Genomic DNA, 24,373 nt, shown 5'->3' on the forward strand with positions numbered 1-24,373 from the left:
TTGTAGTCCGGAGGGAAGCAGGCAGACGGAACAGTTCCACAGGCGTGCAGTTCTAAGAAAGAAGCTTTGTTCATGAAATCCGCGTTTTGATTTAGGCACAGATATAGAGTGGGGGAAATTTTTCACAGTGGATTCAGCTAGACGGGTGTTTTTCGTGAAAGATTGGCGAGGGGGGACCAGGGATTGGAGTTCAGACGAGCACCTGCCAGGAAAATAACGATAAAACAAGGATAGACTCGCAACGTCTCTTCTGTGGGAGAGGGGTTGCAGGGTAGAGAAAAGGGCATCCCCCACTAAACCACGAAGTCTATTTTGTACTCTGTCAAGGCATGATAGGCTGTTTTTAGCAGCTCCTGCCCAGATATGGCAACAGTATTCCATCCTTGGCCGTACTTGGCTTTTATATAGATAGAGAATTGCATCAGTAGTGAGATATCTTCTGGAGCGGTAGAAGGATCCCACCATCTTTCCAGCGACCTGGGCAACAGACTTGATGTACGTGTTCCATTTCAGATCAGGAGTAAAGATCAAACCCAGAAGCTTGTCAAAACACGGGGCCTCACCCAGACGAGACCCATCCATCACAATTGATGCCAGATGGGGATCAGAGCGTTGATGATGTAAGGATAGGAGTTTGGTTTTGGATGCATTAAAGGTAACCAGCCACATCTTCCCCCACTGAACCACGCGCTCGAGATCAGAGGAGAGAGAATCAGAGAGAACTTTGTCATTTACAGCCTTTGATGTGTTGCCGTAGATGGTCGTGTCATCAGCATAGATGTCAGCGAATGATTTAAGTATGTGTTTAGGGAGGTCATTGATGTAGATCAGGAAGAGAGTTGGGCCCAGGATTGACCCCTGAGGGACTCCAGCATTTATATTGCAGGCCTCCGATTTTTGTCCATCTACCACTACTCTTATGAGCCTATCGGAGAGAAATGATTTAATGATTGAGAAAACATTTCCAGTTATACCGTAGCTGGAAATCTTGTGAAGTAGACCCTTATGCCATACCTTGTCAAAGGCCTTTGATATGTCAAGAGCAATTGCCCTAGAAAGGAAGCCTTTGTCAAGAGATTCACTAATCCTGTTTCTTAATAATCTGTTTCTTAATATTTTGGATGAAGATAATTTGTTTGACTTATACAGACTATTTTCATGTTGAGTGTAATTTTTACAACGTTTCGGTCGATGTAACCTCCGATCTTTAGGTGGACTTTGTCGAACTCGGCGAATCTGCACGGAATTTCAAACTGAACCCTTTATTTAATCCATCAGGGTAGCATCCTCTCGTTCTATCCCCTGTGACCGGGTGGACGTCTTAAATAATTTGTAATTATTTTTAGTATCGCCTGCACTGGTGATTGAAGCTTTAACCTTCAGAAGCTTCTCACTTAAAACTGAATACACCTTGTACATTATCCATTACGTCATTATCCCTACCGTTAAAATTCCAAAACTCAAGCTACACCTAAAGGTCAGATTACATCGGGGGATACGTTGGGAAAATCACACTAAAGATGAGAGCAGTAGTCCGAATAATCAAAATCACTGCATTTTATTTTACGATGAAATATACATAGACAAAGAAAGTTACTGTGGATTTTCCACAGGTCTCGCAAGTATTTAATATTTGAAGCATGAAAAATGATTTTATAACTGTAAGTTATTTCCTTTGTGTGTATAGCATACATAATTACGGGGTGCAAATTATACAGATGTCTCTAGCGCTGACTTTTCATGTCGATTAGACTTTCCACCTGATTAATCTCCTTTTGTGTTTACCTGACATGACGCGTCACTTGACAGGCCTTTAGAGAACGGCAACAGCGATTATAATTTTCAGAATACTTTAATTGTCCGTAAATATGGATTTACATAATTTTTATCCTGTGACACTCCAGCGTTTCTTTACACTAATGTAATATTTAAATTATTGAAGCTGTAAGAGGCCAAGAATTATTGTTTGGCTCATTTCTTTACATGTAGGTAAATTTTGAATGCATTTTGAATATTAATAAACTATTCAATTTATGTGTGTTTTATGAAAGCGATCCATATCTGGTATATTTTTCAATAAATTATTTTATATTTAACACCATTTTATTCTGACTGTTAGTTTTGATATTCTAATTTTTCATTTTATTCAAAAGCCATGCTGGTAAGAACCTAATTCTTTTAACGTAATTAAAAAGTAAAATGGGCAGTTTTAGTTTGATTTATTACCGCGAAAACACAATTTAAATTTATTTCTATTTATATGCAAATTTTTAATATGAATGAAAATAGATATAAAGTCTAATGTATATTATATTGCATTTTATATATTGTTGGTTCCGTCGATCTCGAGAGAATTGGAATCCATGGAATTCTGTATCTTAGCGCATGACCTCAGTTTTCTTTAGGCTGATGGTTAGACCAAACTCCTTGCATGCCTCTGCAAAGCGGTCAATGAGTCACTAAAGCGATTCCTCTGAATGTGCAGCAGGGGCGGCAGCATCGGCAAAAAGCAGTTCTCTGAGAACTTTCAGCACTTTTTTTTTTCACAAAAGCGTGCAAGGTTGAAAAGTCCTCCACTGTTCTATGTGTATGTATACAGCATCAAAATCTTCAAAGGCATATGAAAGAAGCAGGGAGAAGATTCCAACGAGTGTAGGGGCGAAGACGCATCTGTTTCATTCCATTTTTTTTTTATTGGAAAGAGTTCAGTGCTTGATCCGTCAAACTGTACGATCCCGTTCATTTCCTCGTGGAGAGAAATAATCAGACTCAAGAGTTGGGAGGGAACATCCAATCCTCCGGAGGAGGGACAAGAGCGTCTCTGCTAACCAGGTCAAAAGTCTTGGTTAGGTTTACAAAAGCCAGATATAGGGTTTGTCTATGCTCAGTCCGTTTCTCCTGCAGTTACGTTACGGAGAACACCATGTCGATGGTTGATCTGGCGGTCCTGAAGCCGCACTGTGCCTCTGGATAAACACGCTCTGCTAGGGCCTGGAGTCTGTTTAGGAGAACGCGGACGAAGAATTTACTGACAGTGCTTAAGAGCGAGATGAAGCAATAATTGTTGCAGTAACACTTTTCTACCTTGTTTTTGTAGAGCGTGATGATCTTTGCGAGGCGCATGTCATGAGGTACAGTTCCTTCTTCCTAGCAGTACCGCAGGATTTCATGGAAGTGCTCCAGGAGATAGTTCTTTTTTTGCCATCTTTACAACTTCAGGGGGTATGTTGTCGCTGCACGAAGCTTTTCTGCTGGATAGGGAGTCTATGGCTTTTCTAAGCTCGTCAATGGTGGGTCAAGCTCTTCCATTTTGGGGAGTGCAAGGATACTTTCAAGTGCTGGCTCAATGACGGTAATTTCCATCAAGTCTTCTTGTTTCCTTTCTTTTCTACCAAAAGTGTCAAAGGCAGTCTGAAATATTGCATCTTGATGTGGTACTGTCTATTAGACAATCCACCAAGACTTCGTCGATGACTCTGGCAAAGCGCTTTCTCAGCTTAGGCATGGAGGTTCCGACTGTATTGATGCATGATCGGGGCTTCTGCTTGGAGCGGTGGACATGTTTGGGGAGGAAGCGCAATTTGCTGACGACCAAAGAGTGGTCTGTATCACAATTGGCGCCGTAGAAACTGACCAGTACTTGGTTAAAGAAAGATCTGCGAGTGATGACAAGATCCGGCTGATGCCAATGGCGGGATCTTGGACGTCCCCAAGACACTGTGGTGAAGCTTGATGGGGAAGGTGTTGGTGAGGCAGAGGTCGCAGAATGGGCAGAGCTCAAGGAGACGATGGCAGTTTTCGTTTAGCTTGCCAACACCAAAATGGTGCATGCATCGGGGCCAGGATGCATAGTCTGCTTCCATCCGGGCATTGAAGTTACCGAGTAGGAATAAATGCTCCTATGCAGGAATCTGCTGTATCTTTGTCCCCAATTCCTCATAGAACAGGTTCTTAGACTCAGCTGAAGAGCAGTGGGAGGGCATAGACGCTAAAAATTGGGGCTGGTTCGGAGGTAGTGGAAAGACGAAATGAGAGCTCTTGGTGTAACGTAGGATACTTCGATAGCTTGTAGAAAAGAGTTGCGGACTGCAAAACCGACACTCTAGAGTCGGTGCTCATGTGTTTCTTGCCCCTTCCAGAAGGTGTAGTCTCTCTCTCCCTGAGACTGTCGTCGCCGGAGAATCGTGTCTCCTGCAGCCCTGCTATGTCGATGTTTAGTCTCTTTAATTCGCGGTCGATGATGGCGGTTTTCCTGGCGTCGTCAATCTTATGTAGGTCGTCAGACAAGCCAGTACATATTGTTCTGACGTTCCAAGTTGCCAGTTTCAGCACTGGCGGCTTTTGTTTCTTATTTTTGAATGGTGCTGGATTACAGATCACTTTTCAAGTTCGGCCTATTCTCAGAGCACCCTCTGGAGTAGGCGGAACGTGGCGGGCCAGCACCTTATTAGGTGGATGCTGCCTAGCTTTTAGGGGGGCGGTAGCTGGCCAGATCGGATCTTAGATCCCTCTCACCGACAGGAGTCGACCCACAGACGTCCGAGCTAACGCCAATAAGCTCCGGATTTTTAACCGGTAGCTTTCACTCCGTGTTGTGCTGCCGCAATACAGCATTGGAATGACCTCTCCAGGACGTAGACCTTGGCGAAAAGCTGTGAAGGACCTGGGATGCCCAATTCAAGAAACCCCTCTCTAACCTTGCTTGCGGGATCCAACGGAAAGGCGAGCCAATACAGTTGGCGCCATATATATTTTATATATATATATATATATATATATATATATTACTAGCAGGATGCTTGGCGTTGCCCGGGCGTAAAATATGCTTAAGTATATTTTAGTTTATACAGATTTCGTATTTATTATTATAAAGCCAATTATTTATTCTTATATTTTACCCAATATATATTTGTAATTTTAAGCGTCAAATGAATAAAAAAAAAATGACTTGGATGCCGTCAATTAGAATCGAAACAAAAACGTGTAGCTTTCCAGTTTTATTCGTGACCATTTGAGTTAAGTCCATATGTATCTCAAAACTTCAAAATTAGCATAACTAAACATAAAAATGTCTATTTGCACATGTGTAGAAGATACGGTTAGTTTATTTACGTCTGCCAAATTCCAAAGGTTGAATTGCAGCTGTTTTCCGATTAAAAACTAAATCGAACTTGCTACACGGGTCCGAATCCCCTACATATCTTAAGTTTCAAGCTTGCAGGCCAAAACTTGGCAGTTGGGTAGAAACCGTCCCACGAATAGTCATATATATATATATATATATATATATATATATATTGGGTAAATTATTTAATTTTTTTACTTACTTATATTTTAATCAAACTGCCTTTTAGTTAACAAAAACGTTTTATATTTACAAATTTAATCAATTAAACATTTTTTTTACTAGTGTTCATCTTCTAATGAAAAGTGTTCATCTTTGAAAATCTATGCGTTAAGGCATTTCTGAATTATAATTCCTGGTTTGAATTATAATGGATTATTAAACATTGTAATTTATTAAATCTTTATTTTCATCAATTTTTCTTGTTTTATATTTTTGTTTCTTTAATTTAACAGTTCAGGGTTTTCCACGATCTTCAGGCTCCATGATGACAATAGAACCTGGCACTTTACCGGTGTGGTTAGAAGTTTGGTTGCCATTGTCGCAGTTGCCTTTGGTCGAGCTTGCTTTATTTACTTGCTTCGCACGACAGGAAGTTGTAACGCGAGGTCGCGAGGTAGATTAAAGTCAAAACCCTAGTCAAACTGATTTTTTAAAATAGAATAAACAACCCTGTCAACATTTCCCGATTGGGGTGTCTCAAAGTTAGCAATTAACTCATTTAAAAGTGGAAAGCAAGGTCTGTGAGATTGAATCTCGCAGAATTACCAGGACATATTCCGACAGATAAAGGTCACCGAAATGGCCAATCGCTGTTGGATTGAATGTCGAAGACGCATTCTCGACTAGTATTTAGGCATCTTTGTAATGATTTTCGCCGTCTGAATCTTTTTTTCGAGTCTGCATCTGCATACAAATGTAAGTACTTTTTCTAAATTGCTCAAATTACATCAACTTCGAAAGCTCGTGTAACCATAAACCAAAACTGTGCCGCTTCTCTATTCTTTTGACTAACGTTATCTTATCGAAGTTGTTATACTCTGCACCAGCGATAAAAAGAACCAGTCATAAATAGATAAGCGACCATCACGTTACTATTTGACATTGTCAAATTGATCGGGTTACAAGAAAACAACCTCTTGGTGAACGCAACCAAACATTGATTTTTATGAAGATGAGGTTTGCGGATTACAGATAACATAATGAATCTATAATGAATTTCACTTTCTCAAGCCTAGTGCAATACTAAAAAGGAGGCAGTAAGAATGAGATCGGTTGGTCTAGGATATAACAGAAAATAAGTAACGCTAGAACGTGTTAGATCGAAAACGGACAAAACAAAGTACGAATTGTTTTCCCCTATGCGATCACCTGTCTTAGATATTACCTTAAAATACAGTAGTGAGATTACATTTTGGAAGGTGTGGGAAATGTGGAGTTGTTTCTTAGTTATCATTGCTCGCAGGTTCATTTTGGTTCAGAGTGCTAGTACCTGTTAGGGTATTTAGTGCTAGCAGATGAGACTATCTGAAGATGCTGGCTTCCTCAACAAAAAAATGCACCAGACATTGATGTTGTTTTTCTTTTCCTTTTGCAAAATTCTATGTTCTGCAAAATAAAAATCAAAAACCATTTTCTTCTACAAAACAGCCAAACCAAATTCCATGAATAAATAATTGGAGGTATAAAGACCTTGAAGCATAGCATTTTCTCTCAAATTGCTGGATTCTGCATTAATACAAAGGTTTGATATGCCGTAAAACAAAACTGTCAACCTTGGATCATGTAAACAACGATTAATATTTTGTTCTCTATTTGATATACAAATCAATGCGTTTATGTTAAGATATTTGACAAAAAGGTTCATTTTATGATTTAGATTTTGGAAGGATTTCAGCCTAGTTTGGGGTAGGGATGATCGACTAGTTCTTTTTGTGGTCACTAGGATATGTCTTGCGTAGATAATGGCAATTAATCAGAAATTTTAAGTGGGTTTTTAAGCAATATTTATTGGTGGCACTATTTGATATTTGCAATGAAAGTGGATTTTAGGGTATTTTAGATACCGTCGATAGAAAAATCATAGTTTACTGGAAAGATTTGGCTCCTGGTCATATAACTTTGCAAATTTTGTGAAAAACTCCTGAAGTTACAGATGGAAACATTTACCATAAAGCAATCACATTTTATTGCACTAGAGACAATGCATTTACGTCCAGATATTTGTGAAAATATATGCAATTTTGTTTTAGAGTTAAGGGGGGGTCAGCCCTGATAGGGTGGTACGAAACTTGAGTTTTTGTGTGGTCACCATATTTTGTACCAATAGCTGCAATTTATCAGAATTTTAAGTCTATTTTTTTTTTTTTTTTTTTTTTTTTTTTTTTGCGAAAGGTTGGATATTTATGAAAAATGTATTTTGGACCATTTTTAGACACCCTTGATAGAAAAACCATAGTTTATTTGGAAAATCTGTTGGTTTTCTGCAAAATTGTGAAGATCTTCTGGACATTTCAGCTACAGATGAATATAATTAATAATGCAAAACAATATTTTGAGGTGCATAGGTGACTTAATTGATATCACTGCAGATTTTGAAGTCTGCTGTGACGTGTTCAAATCCCACCAGATCTTGTGCAGTTACTTTTGCATTAATATTTTCGGTAAAAAAGTATAATCTAGCAATTTCATGCAAATCCTTGGTTACATTGCAATTTATATTCAAGAAATTGTACACAATAAATCATTAATAATATTCTCTATTTCAGCACTACGTAAAGGAAAAATTTTCCAGTAATCTTGTTAACTTATGCTGAAATATTCGCGTGTGTGTGTGTTTCCTATGTAGATTTGTGATTCTTAAACTTATGAACGTTTTAGAAAACTTGATTTTACATAACAATCGTTCATTTACAAATTTGTAAAAATCTGTGCCTGGTCAATTGTGATCGATTTTAGATATCGACTGCACATAAATGTACAGGCACATAAGCGTGTGCGTATCTACATATACGCACATGCATATATACATATGCACAGACATATGCACACTCATGTACACGCTCGATTGTATACCTCTGCATACACTCAGGCACATGTACACACATCCATACATATACACGCATGCATGCATACATACGCATCCAATGATAGAACCTCACACATAACACGTATACATATGCACTTATATATATGGCGCCCAAAATCATTCACTACCAAAAACCATATATATGGATAACGTGTTAGGACCGTCAGTTAAAAGCTATTTCTGGATATGAATTTTCTGAAATGTAATACTAAATTAAATATTTAATTTTTATGAAATATTTAACTTAGCATTAGATTTCAGAAAATTAAAAACCAGGAATAGCTCATGGAGTGAACTGATATAGCAGATAATTCATCGTCGAAAGTAACTTAACTTTTAAATGTTTCTATAATTTGAAACAATTTTATTTGGTTTACCTAACGATCCATCAATAAGCGAAGTCAATGAATAAAATATTTGCAAATATTAAAAAATAGAAAATTAACCTGCATGTAACAGACGTCTAAAAGAACTGCATATATACATATATATATTTCATGTGAAATTAGTGGATGTGTATTAATACAGCCTTGTTAATATAGTGCGTACATATTTCTGTAGCCAATCCTAAACTCTGGTAGAAAAAAAAGCTTTGTTTAAAAAGACACTATACATATTTCTACTACAGATTAAGGAAGGTTGAACGACCGAAAGTGGTAATTTTTATTTTTTTTTTAGTTTGTTTACATACGTATTAATTCTATGGCTGAAATTTCAATTCATGTTTTTAACTCTGTGTCTGTGTATCTCAAAGAGTAACAATTATTTTTATACGTACACACTAGTGTTTCATACTTACGCCAACCATCAGTGTAGAAAGTGATAATGACCGCTATTCGAGAGATTCCAGTTCCACAGCCACCTTTAACTTTGTAGACTATCATTTTACCTCAAACCCACCGGATACATTGAAGCAAATTAAGTGCATATATATATATATATATATATATATATATATATATATATATATATATATATATAATTTGTGTGGGTTTCTATGAAAAACAATTATCTGGATCCATAAAACTGCTGGTCTGCTTTCGATATGTAGATGATACATTTTGCCTATTCAATAATCAAACAGAGGCAAGCAAATTCTTCACTTTACTCAACAAAATGTGTCCCGTATTAGAGTATACCTATGAGGGAGAAAGCAATTCTAATTTAGTCTTCCATGATGTATTGATAACGAAAACTCCACTAAATTATCTGACATCATTTTATCGTAAACTAACGTTTACGGGGCTGTATACACGTTGGGATTCATTTTGCCGTAACAAACGAAAGTATAATTTGATTTGGACCTTAATACATTGTGCCCTCATGATTTGTTCAATCTAAATTGGATGGAGAACTAAAAACAATCACTAATACATTGTCCAATAATGAGTACCCTCTTGATGTGATTAACTCCATCATAAGAAGGAAAATAAATATTTTTTCTCAAATAAAACCTAAGATGGCGGCTAAATGTCCAATTTACATTCATTTACTTTGGTTAGGGATAGAAAAAGAAAAATTCGCCAAACCGATTAGCACAGTTGTTGAACATTGCTTTTTTACGTCCAATGTATGTGTGGTATTTTCGACAAAACGATTATTGCCATCCTCTCGACGTTCTGCTCCCCCCCTCATATGAATAATGCCATTTATCAATTTAAATGTAGTTGCAGTGCCAACTACGTGGGCAGAACAAACCTTAGGTTAGATGGTCGCGTCCAACATGTACCCAGCAAAATCCGGAATGAAATCTACCGACCAACGGACATTTTTGAGTAATGCGTATGGTTCTGCTATAGCAGACCATTTGCTTAAAATCCTGCGATGTGCAATGAATTTCAGCAGGGACTCATTTGCTATCCTAAGTCATGCTTATTCGTTATTTCATCTGAAGGTCTTGGAGACTATTCATATCCGTTTAAAGAGACATTCTCTCTGTAAGCAGAGGGATTGTCTTTTGGGTTTGGACGTGATTAGTCTCTAAGTCGTTTCCTCTTCATGTCATAATTTTCATAACGATAGATATATTTTAGTTGTTCCCCCAATTTTTTTTCTTTCCGATAATTTGATTTTATTTTAGTCGCCCCCCCCCCGTGCAAATTTGTTTCCCTATACAAAAAACTCGATTCGGCTTTGAAAAGTGAAGGCGAAACTTGATCGGCCGACTCTATCCCTTAACTTTTTTATTCTTAATCTCCATCGAATATTTTCCCTCCGTCCTCCGTTTTACCATAGATACAAAAAACCCGTCTTCCCTTTTTAAGAGCCATAATAAAGTTTTGTACCCATCTCAAAAATTTTATGTATACACCATATTTGTTTTATCGCTAGCTAAAACAAACTGAAATTGTTTATAGTATTTCAATATTAATATTTTGTATTGATTTAATTGTCAGACATTTTCTGCAGCAAACTCTATCCCAAAAATATTTTCCGACAAGGAAAAGAGAAAAGAGAATGAGCGGGTAAAATATAAAACACTCCCCGGCAACGTCCAGTAGAAGCCATTTTTCGTATGTGTATCTTTTCCCTTTAACATTTAATGTGTTATCAATGTATATCAAGTTTTCGCTATCAAATGAAGCGGGAGATTTTTCTTTTTGGCAATTTGCGTGTCCACAAAAACAAATTTCGATTTTTGTACAAAGCTCTTAAATGAAAATTTGTTGTAGGCGGAGCTTGGGTTAGATTATTAGAAACGGAAACATTTGCACTGACAAGAGCTGCCATTGATAAACTAATTTCCTGCCATCCTGTTAGGAAAGTTTAAATCTTTAGATTTCATGTCTTAATACTAGTTGAGATATCAGTCTACGGCGGTTAAAATGTCATAACTTTAATTTAAAATGTCTTCAACAAACGAATCTTTGTCTTAAACGACGGTGGAAATTTAGCGACTATATCTTTCAAATAGATTTCCAAAAAAACATCAGGATATTTTTTACAGCTGTTTCGAAGCGGCGTTTATTTTAAATACTTAAATTTATAAATTACAATTTATTTGATTTTAAAAATTGCTTTGTGTTGATGAAAATCAGCATAAACACACACGTGTATGTATATATATATATATATATATATAATGTGTGTGAGAGAGAGAATTTAAATTAGAATTTGCAACAATTTATTTGGCAAGAAACAAAAGTTAAAAACCTATAAATTTCTTAGAACTGCACGCCTGTGGAACTCTGTTCCGTCTGCCTGCTTCCCACCGGACTACAACTTGGATGTGTTCAAGTTCAACGTTAACAAATTCCTAATGAACCGCCCCCTTAAGTAAACACTTCATCAAATCTCCACACTAACGTAATGTACTTGCAATAACCCTTATCCCTGAGTGGCTTCCGGGCCTTGATAAGTGGTGATCACTGTAAAAAAAAAATCCAATTTGTATTCATTGTCGAATAAATTTGTAAGTTCTAATTTACAAAGTTTTAATTCACTTTCTCATATCAATGCTCAATCTCGAATATTGGGCTTTTAAATCTGCTTAGGGTTGTCCTATAAATATTAATACTAAAATTCATATTTTCTTTAAGCTTACAGAAGTATTTCACTTGTAAACTTGAAAATAATTTTTTTTAATTTCTTGGGTTATATCTAAGATGGCGAATTAAGAATCTTCTAATTAGACGTCAGTGGTTTCGGAGGGTGACTTTTCTCTGAATGTGAGTTTCCCGTATTTGTTTTAATTGCTATGGTTATATATATTGATCATCTTGTTTTTTGTTGGTTTTTTTTTATTAATATCAAAACATCACTGCAGAGCCAAATAAATAAGACAATATTTTTCGCTACAGTCTGCGAAACGCGTGGAAGGCGTAAAAGGATAGAAATATTGACACTTAAAAAAAATTATATATATATATATATAGCAAAAATAAGGAAAATGTAACTTACACAGGCGACGGTGCCTCTGTTTATCCTTAGTACAGTGGAAAAGTACTGTTCAGTGTTTAAATAATGTGACATTACTAGAAGTAATATAAGTTGGGAAACATTGAGAAAAACAAAGTTGATTAACACGGTTTTAGTATAATGATTATATATATTATGCTAGTTTAAAAATCTGGAGCAATGCATTCCAACTGAAGCATTAGTGTTTGTCTTCGTTGGTAGATGCAGAGGTAAATTAGTTGAACAAAAAGACGACTCCCAGACTTTGGCCTCGCTGTGTTTTTTTTTTTTTTTTTTTTTTTTTTTTTTTTTTTACCTCTTTCGCCACAATTATAGCAAAAATAGCCAGCTTCTGCCTTTTCCCCACGCGAGTAATAACAATGGCTTTAATACATGGATATTACCGGACGTGTTTCTTAGGATGATCACGCAAGCTGAAATTAGATAACTCATCGAAACACGCGATATCACCATTAGCTTAATATGCTATAAAATATTTTTACTTCCTAGGAGTAGTCACACAGGTCATCATCAAAGATTACTCCCTAAAAACAATCTGCGGCGTTTTCTGAATCTGAGTGACAAATCACCTCCCCCAAATTTCCAGTACTCTCCACCTCTTTTGATATCCTCTATAGTTGGATTTGCGTTATCGCAACGGCTGCCGAACATTAATTTCTCATTGGCGGCAACCATTGGCCTTTACTTGAATTTGGGTGGTAATAAGCCTCCCCCAGGTCCCAGTCCTCTTTTCGATTATCGAGTGGAGGTCTGGTTAGTGCTTTCACTCTATAATTCCATCTACCGTGACCCTCCTCACGTATTTCGTGTGGCGTCAGTTTGTTTTATTATTATTTATTATTATCATTATTATTATTACGATAAGTGCTTTCTTTGCGTGTATACTTTTGAAAGGATTGGTTTAAATCTTATATTAAATATGAATTGTAACAATATGCTCAACGTCTATTATATTCGCAGCTGTCTTTCCCCCAGATAATATAATCGGGATAATCGCTTTTTTCAATAACACGTTAAGCTAATGCTAATCTCCATTTCATAATCCATGGATATTTGCCTTATCAAATTAACCATAACAAAAACTGACGAATTATGCTCTGATTTTTCTTTCTTGCATCACAAAACAATGACGTGTATTAACACGTATCCGTTTAATCTGAATTTTTTTAGATGGAAATCGCACCAGACAAGGCATGAAGTCAATTAATGTATAGAGCTAATATATATATATAATGATCTTCATCTTGAGTTGAGCATATTAAGTGATACACAAATTACCATTAGCGTATAAGCGATGATCTTTGTGTAAACAAATCGAACTTGGGTATTTCGGACGATGTCAAAACATCGTTAATTCACGACTCGCACAGCAGCCGCCGATTAGCGTAATGGTTAGGAGCCTTGACTGTCATACAAGCGGTCCGAGTTCAATTCTGGTTTAAGGTAGTTGCCTGTCTAGCCGCACTGATGAGCTGCGAAACAGTACTGTATGTGGATGACATACATATATATATATATATATATATATACTCAAACGTCAAAAACTAGCCAATCTCTATTATATAACAGTCACTTTGTGCGAGTTCCTTCCTCATAGGTTCCGAAACGGCTATCTTTTGCAAATTTCACACAAATCTAATTTATATATCTGGCAGTGTTCTTAGATATATTTTGTACAGAAATTTATCCGATTAGTATCTTAAAAATAGTCTTTCTCTCTTATAGATAAAAATAATTTTTAAAGAAGAATATTTTACGTTAAACTGGCAAAGGAAATAAAATCTCAGCAAATCATTTTTTATAAAACAGGTTTATTATAATCTGGAAATATAGCTCAGTGGTAGAGCATTCGACTACAAATCTAGTGATTCCCCCGGGTCAAGCCCACCATTTTATTTTAATTTTTTTCATTGAGTTCATTTTACGATAAAAGCAGTACCATTTAAAACCGTTTGTTTTCTTCGTTTGCATCTTTTAGAACTAAACATTAATCAGCTGTGACTTTTCCAGGTCATTCATCATCAAGCCCAAATATCAGCTGATCTGATATTGTAAACAAACATAGCCGGAATTTGAACAACATTATCATTATTTTAATTTTTTTACCAATTAGTCCACCGGGCAAATTATTCCTCGTGATATGATTCTATAATAATACATACGCAATCTGTATAAATGTTTAAGCGCATTGTATGACCGGGCAACGTCGGGTGACCACCTAGTGTTAAGTATAAAACGGATAACTTCCGACCCAGAAAACAATTATTTTTCAAAACATAATTCATGAAATGTGAAGATTAAAGGGCAAAATAAAGGATGTGCGAGTTATGAGACTGACAGAAATAAACCCAACGTTCACTTTCTACTATCCTAACAATTTACGATGAAGCAGCTATTTCAAACGTAAGTAAAGTTTGCCTGTCATGCTTGTATAGAGACTGTGTGCGTATCTCAAACGTAACTGGATTGACAGACCAAATATCTTAGAAGTTCGAGGACACAACTTGAAATAAAAAAAAAAATGTCCTTGGGATTTTTTTCATGCTCGTTCGGTGGCTGCTAAAAACGTGGTCCTGCTTGCCATGGATGCTTTTGTCATAAATATAGATATTTTTTTATTACATTTTCACCCCAAATAAGGCACATGGCAACTTTGATGTAGGGGGCTTCTATCATGAACCTAAGTTGCAGGGGTACTATGTAGGGGGTTTAGCAGCAATATGTCTGTTCACATTACACTTGAACTTCTGCATGTCAGTACAGTGGGGGAAGCAGAAAACTGGAAGAGAATTACAAAGTCCTGCAGTTCTGGGGAAGAGGCTATTAGAGTAAAAGGCTTTCTTACATCTAGGGATCTCAACTGTGTAGGGGTGGGATGTCGCTACTTGTCGGGGGTATTTTCGTCTGGGGGGGGTACGAGGGCTTGTAGTTCGTCAGAGCATCCACTATTAAAATACTTGTAAAACAGGCAGAGAAATGCAACATTACGTCGGTGGGACAGAGGCTGAAGTTTAGATGACAGTTCGGGACCTATTAGGTTGGCGACTCTCTTTTGGATCCTGTCCAAGAGAGACTAGTAGCAGATGCACCAGCCCAAATGTGGCAGCAGTACTCCATACATAAGCGAATGATGGCTTTATAGAGGCACAGGATACTTTCAGGCGTAAGTAACTTTCTAGCACGATAGCGAAACCACATTCTTTGTAGCAGCCTTAGCAATGATCTCAATGTATCTATTCCAACTCATGTTTTCTTGTGAACGTTAAGCCAAGGAGCTTGAACGAAGTGCTTTCAGGTAAATTATCTTTAGCCGTAACTATTGGTGGTTGGTACGGTTTCATGTAATTATTAAAGGAAACGAGCTTTGTCTTGACAGCGTTGAACATCCATTTATGACCCCATTCCACTACAGATTGGAGGTCTTTCTCTTGGGTTTCGGTCATTACTTTAGATATGTGCTCATTAGTTTCCTCCACGTGTCTGCTATAGAGCGTGGTGTAGTCGGCGAATATCCCAATCTCAGAGACATTTTATCGGGTAAGTCATTTATGAATATCAGAAATAATAAAGGTATAAGAATCGATCCTTGAGACACACCCACAATTATATCAAATTTTTCGGATGTACGCCCATTGGGGGCAACCTGGTTTCTCTTCTTATTTCATTTCTAATTATGCTAAGCATTCGTCCAGTAATATCATAGGATTTTATTTTCATGAGAAGACCATGCCATACCCTGTCAAAAGCCTTAGATATATCTATGGCTACTGCCCCACTCCCCTGCCTTATCCAGTGCTTGGTATATACGTTCAGAGATTAGTTAGAATATCTGCAGTAGAATGGACTTGCTTAAATTCATATTAATGGTCAGATAGAAATTTGGCAGTTGTAAGGTGGTGGACTAGAGCTTGATTAATTAAGGACTCAAATATTTTGGCGAAAAGAGGGAGGAGGCTAATGGGGTGATGATTTAATGGTAAAGTTCTTTCGCCAAAGTTTTTGTAAACTGGTACCACAGAAGCAGTTTTCCATCAGCCAAGAAAGCAAGATTCGTTAAAGCGTTTGTTAAAAAGTTTAGAGAGAACAGGAGCGACCTCAACGGAGCATTTTTTTAATTGCACAGCCGGGATGTGTTTAGTTTTTTTTTTTATAATATGTACTTGGGAAGGCGTGATTTTAAGATCATCTAACGTGGTTTCTGTCCGCAGAGGAAAATTAGGAAGAGAATGGGTTAGTTTGAGGCAAACTGATGGGCAGGCTTGTTAGCTTTCTCAGTTGCTGTGCAAACAACCTCATGATTGTTGGACAGTGAGAGTATTGTCGAGTGCCCATTATTTACTACACTATTGTAGATTTTCCAGAAATCACGAGTTCCTAATTTCTGCGCTTCAATGTGTTTCCTGGTGGTTTCAGTACATTCACTCTTAGGTGTTGCTATTTTTTTCTTACAATTATTTCCAGCTTCTATATACTTTTGTCTGTTTGTTCAGGGCTTATGCTGCATAAATCTACGGTATACGTGTTGCCTTTGAGCAATGGCAGCTGCGCATGTAGAAGTAAACCATTGGGAGAGTGGAGTCTGCTATAGAACTTCCGTGTAGGAACATGTGCTTCAATTGCTGCTTTGAACCATTCAGTAGTCTCATTTGGGCACTGTCCTGCTGGAAGAGAAAAGATTTTCCCATGTGGCGTCTCTGATGTGATCTCTAATGGCATATATTTTTTACTGTTAATACAATACGCTAAATGTATTTTGCAGCATAAACATGACTTTCTAGTATCGATTAGCAATACAGTTTATGATCCGAGTATCTATGCACTTCACTTTGGCTCGTCTCAAACTAATTAGTAATCGACTTCCATTTTAGCATCTAAATGATGGATCATCGATTTTAGTTGATACTCGGGTTGGACCAGAAATCCATCCCAAGTATCCTTCACCGGTGTCAAGATCGGCACAGTCTGAACATTACACATGAAGTGCTTCTTTTATATGTATAGTTGAAGTAAGTTTATTCAAATGTATTATGATATAAGAGGGGCGTTCCAAATGTAGTGCCTCCTATTTTTTCAGCTTGAATGAATCTGAGGCGATTACAAATGTCATTGTTATGATTAAACTTGTGCATTAATGACAGTTTCATTTCTCTGTTGCAGATATTGACTATGCGAGACTTAGAAATCAACCCCTACTATGGATGTGCGTCAAAAGTAGAGATAATTTATTGAATTCTTAGCAAAAGTGCATGGAGAATGGTGGTGACTATGTAGAAAAATAAATTGTGGTGCACAAAAGGTCACTTGATTTAATTGCACCATTCGCGTCTTCGTAGCTTTTCAACTTTTCAGTTAAAAAAAAATAGGAACGACTCTCGTATATTATATTAATCGTTCAGATAGCTGTTTTGTCATATCACCACTCTTCAGTGTGGTTTGACGTAGCATGTGTATCCCTACCGATATTCTAATACCGAACCGCGTGTATGCATACAGATGTTCATATACTTGTATATAAATTTCGCATCTTATTAATTAACCGATTATTAGTAATTTTGGAAGACGACTTCTAGGTGTAAGGAGTCTAAATATGGACTATATTTAGTTTAATTTAGAAGTATATGAGTGTAGTAAAAGGGGTATATAACCCTTTTAGTAAAACTCCAGATGCCTCTGAATTTTCTGAAATGTGAGATATTTTGAAGGGATTTTAGGGCATAAGCTCTACTTATCTGTTGATCCAAACCGATTATTGACACAATCTTTCGAAAATTCAAATATACTATATTTGTTTTGAATTTGATTCGTTATTTCCTTATTTTTATCTTTGTAAGATGGTGCGAAACGATTCTATTCGGAGAATTTATCCATCCTGGGATATGCATTCTCTCTCTTTTGTTATATATATATATATATATATATATATATATATATATATATATTGTAAAGTTTATGCAGGTCGATCAACGTTTCAAGATATCATGTTTCGTCAGGACTCCAATTGAATCTCGCACCTCTAAAAAGCTTTTGTTCTATCTTTTTTCCGATGTGCGTTGTTCAATTAGTCTTGATGTTGAGCGATCCTCCTAGACTCCTTACGATGTTTATGTAATTTTAATTGTATAAAAACTCTACATACGTATTGAGCACTTTCGAAAATTATTGGTTTTTAATGTTAATATACTTGAACTTTATTAATCAAGTTTATATATAATGCGTGTGTGTTAGAGAGGGGGAGGCGAATAAAGAGAGCAGTTTAACTATAAATAATGAAAATCAAATATATTGACGTAATACGTTTGAATCGACAGATGTTCGGAACTTTTTATTTCGAATGTTAAAATTGTTATAAAATCTCCAAACACATCTTTTCATGCTTTCATTGTTTCATTCATTTTACACTGCTCTGAATCTGCTAAGAAAACTCTTTTCTGCCGTTATAAGCTACAAAATTGTCCTTGAAATTTAGTAGGCGAGGACACTGTCGCCTCCATATTTTCTATTTCTTACAGAAAAAAAGTCTTCATTTTTATGGTTGGTGCTCGACTGTGCTTGAAACTTTGTCCCCCCCCCCCCCGTAAATTATTCACAAAAAACACCTCGGCTATCTACAACTGTCAATGTCTCACTCTCTATCTGTAGTTAAAACTGAATAAAAATTCCATGAGAAAAATGCCTTTCTAAAATTATCCTTCTGTAGAATAGAATACCGTGGAGCTGCTTTTCAGCTAACTATACACGGTCGTTTTCAAGTTTAATGTAAATAAATTCTTGTTGAGCTCTTCTAGTTAATTAAATTATACTCAAGTTCCACCACTGATCACCGCGGTGTTGTTTCACTGTCTACCTAACACTCGTTTACTTACCCTTATCCTAGAGTGGCCTCCGGGACTTGATGAGCAATATCTCCCAAGTAAAGAATTATTCATTTCTAACGAGTCTTTCGAATACTAAAGACGAAATATTAAGCTCTTATCACTAGTATATTTGATTGTATTGTAGGCTTTGTTTATTTCTTTTATACATCCAGATATGTGCGGGATGCGAAGATTTAATTTTCATGTTTTCTATCCTGTCAATGTAGACCACGAGCTACGTCAAATTATTTATCGACGACATCGACGATTGTTTACAACAAAAGTAGCTGAAATTAAAATTCTCCTCGTAGTGGCATTCATTAATTTTTCAATCTGACTTTTAGAACAAAGAAAGGGCGATAAGTCTCTCAGATATTATATTAATCTATAAAATATTTTTCGTGTTTTGATTTTTTTTTTTTCAATTTAGCAGCATTAAACTGATTAGAACGGTTTTTTTTTTTTAATTTTTTTTTTTTTTTTTTTTACATTTTCACCCCAAACAAGGCAAATTGCCACTTTGGTGTAGGGGGCTACTATCAGGGGAAACATCTACTGGGGTACTATGTAGGGATTAGGGCAGCGAGATGTTGGTTCGCGTTGCACTTGAACGTATGCATGTCAGTACAGTTGGGGAAGCAGTGACCTGGAATGGAATTCCAGAGTCTAGCAGTTCTGGGGAAGAAACTACAGGAGTAGAAAGATCTTTTACATCTAGGGATCTCTACAGTGTGGGGGTGGGATTTTGCAGCTTGTCGGGTCTGTCGAGGGTGTTCACGTCGTGGGGGCACAAGTGCTTGCAGTTCTTCAGAGCATTCACCATTATAATACTTGTAGAACAGGCAGTGGGATGCAACGTTTCGACGATGGGACAGAGGCTGAAGCTTAGATGCCAGTTTAGGGCCTATCAGATTTGCGACTCTCTTTTGAACCCTGTCAAGGAGCGAGAGACTAGTAGCCGATGCACCGGCCCAAATATGACAGCAATACTCCATACATGGGCGAATAGTGGCCTTATAGAGGTACAGGATACTTTCGGGTGTTAGAAGTTTTCTAGCACGGTAGAGAGAGCCCACCTTCCTCGCAGCGGCCCTGGCAATGCCCTCGATGTAATTGTTCCAGCTCATGTTTCCTGTGAACGTTAGGCCAAGGAGCTTGAAAGACGTACTCTCAGCTAAAGAGTTGTTGGCCATTGCTATAGGTGGTAGAGAAGGTTTCCTGTAATTATTGAATGAAACCAGTTTTGTCTTGGTGGCATTGAACGTTTGCTTACATTTTTTAATATGTATAAAATAAAAAATTGGTTATATATTGAAGCAAGTGGTTTCTTGAAAATTAAAATAATTGTTTTATTCAAATCGGCAACCGTACAATTCATAGACTTGCAACGATAACATGAAAAAATGCAGAAAAACTGTTTTAAACTAAAGTTTATTAAAAGATATTAAAACATGCACTGTATAGTAACGACCTGCTTTGATATTTTCCATTTAATCAATGCTTCTAAAATACACTTTTTACATTGATTTTTTTAATTAACTTTCATTGATAAAAATTAAAATATAAATTAAGACTCGTTTTACTGATATAAGCTGAAGGAAATTTTAAAAAGTAATAACGGATGTTCAAATTTTTTAAGACAACAATGATTGATACACTTCATGTAGTTTGTGATAACTTATGAGTTTCTATTCTTATAAAACATTTTCTGACCTCCAAAAGATTTTTTTTATTGATTTCCGTACATTTTATTGATTTCCGTACATTTTATTGATTTCCGTACATTTTATTGATTTCCGTACATTTTATTGATTTCCGTACATTTTATTGATTTCCGTACATTTAAAAGTGCAGATATATATTTCTCCAGATGACTTAGCGTGTAGAAAATGAGTTATCGATGCAACTTCAATATGTCTTTCCAAATTTCCTCTTATCTTTTTTATTGAGATTATCGGACTGACTTCCTTATCTTGGTTGTTATAGTCACGTTTCGGCCGTTTTGCCCTCCGGCCTTCATCAAGTGTTTTGTATCGAACTGGGGAACCGTTTGTTAGGAGTCTCGAACCCAACCCTTTATTATTATTATTATCGGACCCAAGCTAGGCTCTGGGACATAGTTGCTGATTCTCTGTTTTGAATGTTACTTTTCACTGCGTTCGTTCAGGATTGAACTCGGCACCTTTCAGTTAACTGTAAACTTTGATACAACATCTAGGACCACTCGGTCATATCTCCTAGTGACATATGGCCGAGTGGTCCTAGATGTTGTATCAAAGTTTACAGTTAACTAAAGGTGCTGAGTTCAATCCTGAACGAACGCAGTGAAATAACCAAGATGAGGAAGTCAGTCCGACAACCTCAATAAATGAAAACACCTCATCTCAAAAAATACAATTACTTTCCTCTTATCTCAATGCCAACACCTGTCTACCATTTTTTTTTTTTTTTTAATATTACTCTACGTAAAAAGTTGATAAAAAATGTTAATTTGAAGTTTTTGGAACGAATGTCAATTGTTTTTTTCTTAAAATTAATCTTTTATATTTTCGTTTGTCCATTTATTTCCATTTACAGAACATTGTAGTGTATTTCTAGAAAGTGAGTTCCCCCTGAATATTCCTAATGATCGTCGCACTCGTATGACATAATGCCCTTATAATATAAGCGGCACTTTCTCTGCATGTCTGCCCGTATTTTGAAAGTTTTCAAGAAAATAATGGCATGAAAACTTCCGGCGTCAGAGGACTAATGTTGTGATAAACCATACCCCACTAAACTACGAAATCTATTTTGTACTCTGTCAAGGCAGGATAGGCTGTTTTTAGCAGCTCCTGCCCAGATATGGCAACAGTATTCCATCCTTGGACGTATTTGGCCTTTATATAGATAGACAATTGCATCAGTAGTGAGATATCTTCTGGAGCGGTAGAAGGATCCTACCATCTTTCCAGCGACCTTGGCAACAGACTTGATGTACGTGTTCCATTTCAGATCAGGAGTAAAGGTCAAACCCAGAATATTGTCAAAACACGGGGCCTCACCCAGACGAGACCCATCCATCACAATTGATGTCAGATGGGGATCAGAGCGTTGATGATGTAAGGATAGGAGTTTGGTTTTGGATGCGTTAAAAGTAACCAGCCACATCTTCCCCCACTGAACCACGCGCTCGAGATCAGAGGAGAGAGAATCAGAGAGAACTTTGTCATTTACAGCCTTTGATGTGTTGCCGTAGATGGTCGTGTCATCAGCATAGATATCAATGAATGATTTAAGGTGTTTAGGGAGGTCATTGATGTAGATCAGGATTGACCCCTGAGGGACTCCAGCATTTATTGTAATTTCTCACTATTATGTAACTGTCCTATGCGGTCGCTAGCGGCATAGACAATGTATATGAACGGTCTTTTAAATGTTGTATATTTTCTCTTAACTACTGTTTGTTTTTATTTTCTGATTTTAATTTTCCTTTTTTTTTTTTTATTTCAGAAAAATATTGAAGAAATTTCATTTCCCGACAATTATATTGCTACCCAACAAGCACTTTCGGATTTGCGGGAACAAACGACAAAAGTTGATGAATTTGGCGAACAGCTAAAAGAGCTGAAGAAGACGGTTCAGGTGGGTTGAAACCTTAACTTTAATTCAATTAAAAACATTAGACAACAAAATGTTATGCAACATTTTATTAAATGATTAAAATTATTTTCTAATTTTTGTTCCGAGTCATTCGATGTTGTGAGTAATAGTTTATTTCTGTTCGCCTGACTCGTGTAAGCATGTGTGCACGATATATAAAAAAATACTGGTAGAAGAGTCATTTAATTATTTTCTTCTTCGACTTGCTTCTCTCGGCGTAAAGTTCACGAGCGTGTTTAAAGCGACGCCGGATGCCTTCAGGTGCGATCGGCTGGTATCGTCTCATTTTTTTTTTTTTTTTAATTTTGGCTGTTTTCTTTATAGGAGTTTCTAATTTCATACTAAATTATTACTTTTACGTACGTGTGTTGCTTTTGGGAGCTTGGAACGATTTTTATTAGCGGAAAATATTTTGAGTACACACGTTTCTGTAAAAGCCGACTTGAAGAAAGCGAATTTCAACAAAGCAGAAAGAAAGGGGGTAGCAATTAAAACCATTTGCTTTTTAATATTCGTTGGAATTACTTGGCAAAGCAGTCGCCAGATTTACGCAGAGAACGTCCAAGTAAGAATCTTTCCTCTCATCAAAAAGCCACTGGATACAAATAATACACACAAAATCTCTCGCTGATAAACAAGTTATTTTATGTTGGATTTTCAAAAAGAAAAATCACAATGACTGGAGAGCTTTTATACACTAACTTAAAAATTTCATGAAATTCTGAGAAACTTTACGTAAATGTTATTTGATTACAAATGTGTTTTTGGTCTGTTTTCAGTCGTTCGAGCGCGTATACCAACCAACTAACCGGGTGAGTGGGTCCCAGTCACTAAGTCCCATTCATCTACTCTCTGACTGACACAAATATAATAAACAAGGTTTGGGGATTGGACTTTCTGCTTAGCACATTTTCAGCACTTTTTATGTCTCGATAACAATTCTTGTGTGACAACGATACTTTGCAACATTAAACGAGAGTGCTTATAGATATTTCGGTTTTAGCTATAATTTCTGAGTGTAAATATAAGATTTTTATATTTAATTTTCAATTTTCACATCTATTATATTCTGTAATAAGACGAGTCTATACAGCGCTTATATACACTGAAACATTTTCGACGAGAAATATTTAAAATAAAATAATTGAACTGTTTTGTTTTTTTAAGTTGAAAATAAAATTTCGAAGATTGTTTGTCCACGATGTTACAACAAATGATGGTTTTTCTTGGGGCGGGGTCCGATAATTTACCATCTTATAAATCCATCAATCTGGAATTGTAACAAATTGATGGTAAGGTAGAAATAAATGTAATCTTGTTTTACTGCTTCAACAATGATGGGGGGCGCCCGTTGTCCCCACTACCACACTTAACAATCATTGATGATACTTCGATCTCATAAAGGATATGAATAATTCTAGCAAGTATCTATTGATTGAATATATATATATATATATAAACAAATACCCACTCCACTCGACGTACCTGTCGGAAATTAAACATTTGTCTCGTCAAAAAAGTCAGAAAATCGAAATCCTGCTAATTTGCTCTGCATTCAGCTATACTCGTTAAATAGATATGTGTGTGTGTGTGCGTGTGTATACTCTAGCATGGCTACCCAGCGTTGGCTGGGTTGACATGAAGTTCTGTTTGAAATACACCTGTATGCTAATCATTTTCATCATGGGCAACGTGGATACCCCCACAACAAAAATAAAAGAACGGATGAAAACATGTAAATGTAAT

At 36.5% G+C, this 24,373-nt stretch overlaps 1 protein-coding gene across 12 annotated transcripts in view; it reads left to right on the top strand.

The window, feature by feature from the left end:
• LOC145286342 (microtubule-actin cross-linking factor 1, isoforms 6/7-like) overlaps positions 1–24,373 on the top strand; it is a 770,369-nt gene that overhangs the window by 151,634 nt on the left and 594,362 nt on the right. For all 12 annotated transcript variants that reach the window (XM_080135266.1, XM_080135265.1, XM_080135270.1 and 9 more), the window contains exon 2: positions 22,478–22,609. In XM_080135266.1, coding sequence (XP_079991392.1) covers positions 22,478–22,609 — 132 coding nt within the window. The remainder of the gene's footprint in view (positions 1–22,477; positions 22,610–24,373) is intronic.

This window comes from Euprymna scolopes, chromosome 10 (genome assembly GCF_053919585.1).
Source record: "Euprymna scolopes isolate OS-2025 chromosome 10, ASM5391958v1, whole genome shotgun sequence".
Lineage (NCBI taxonomy): Eukaryota > Metazoa > Mollusca > Cephalopoda > Sepiida > Sepiolidae > Euprymna > Euprymna scolopes.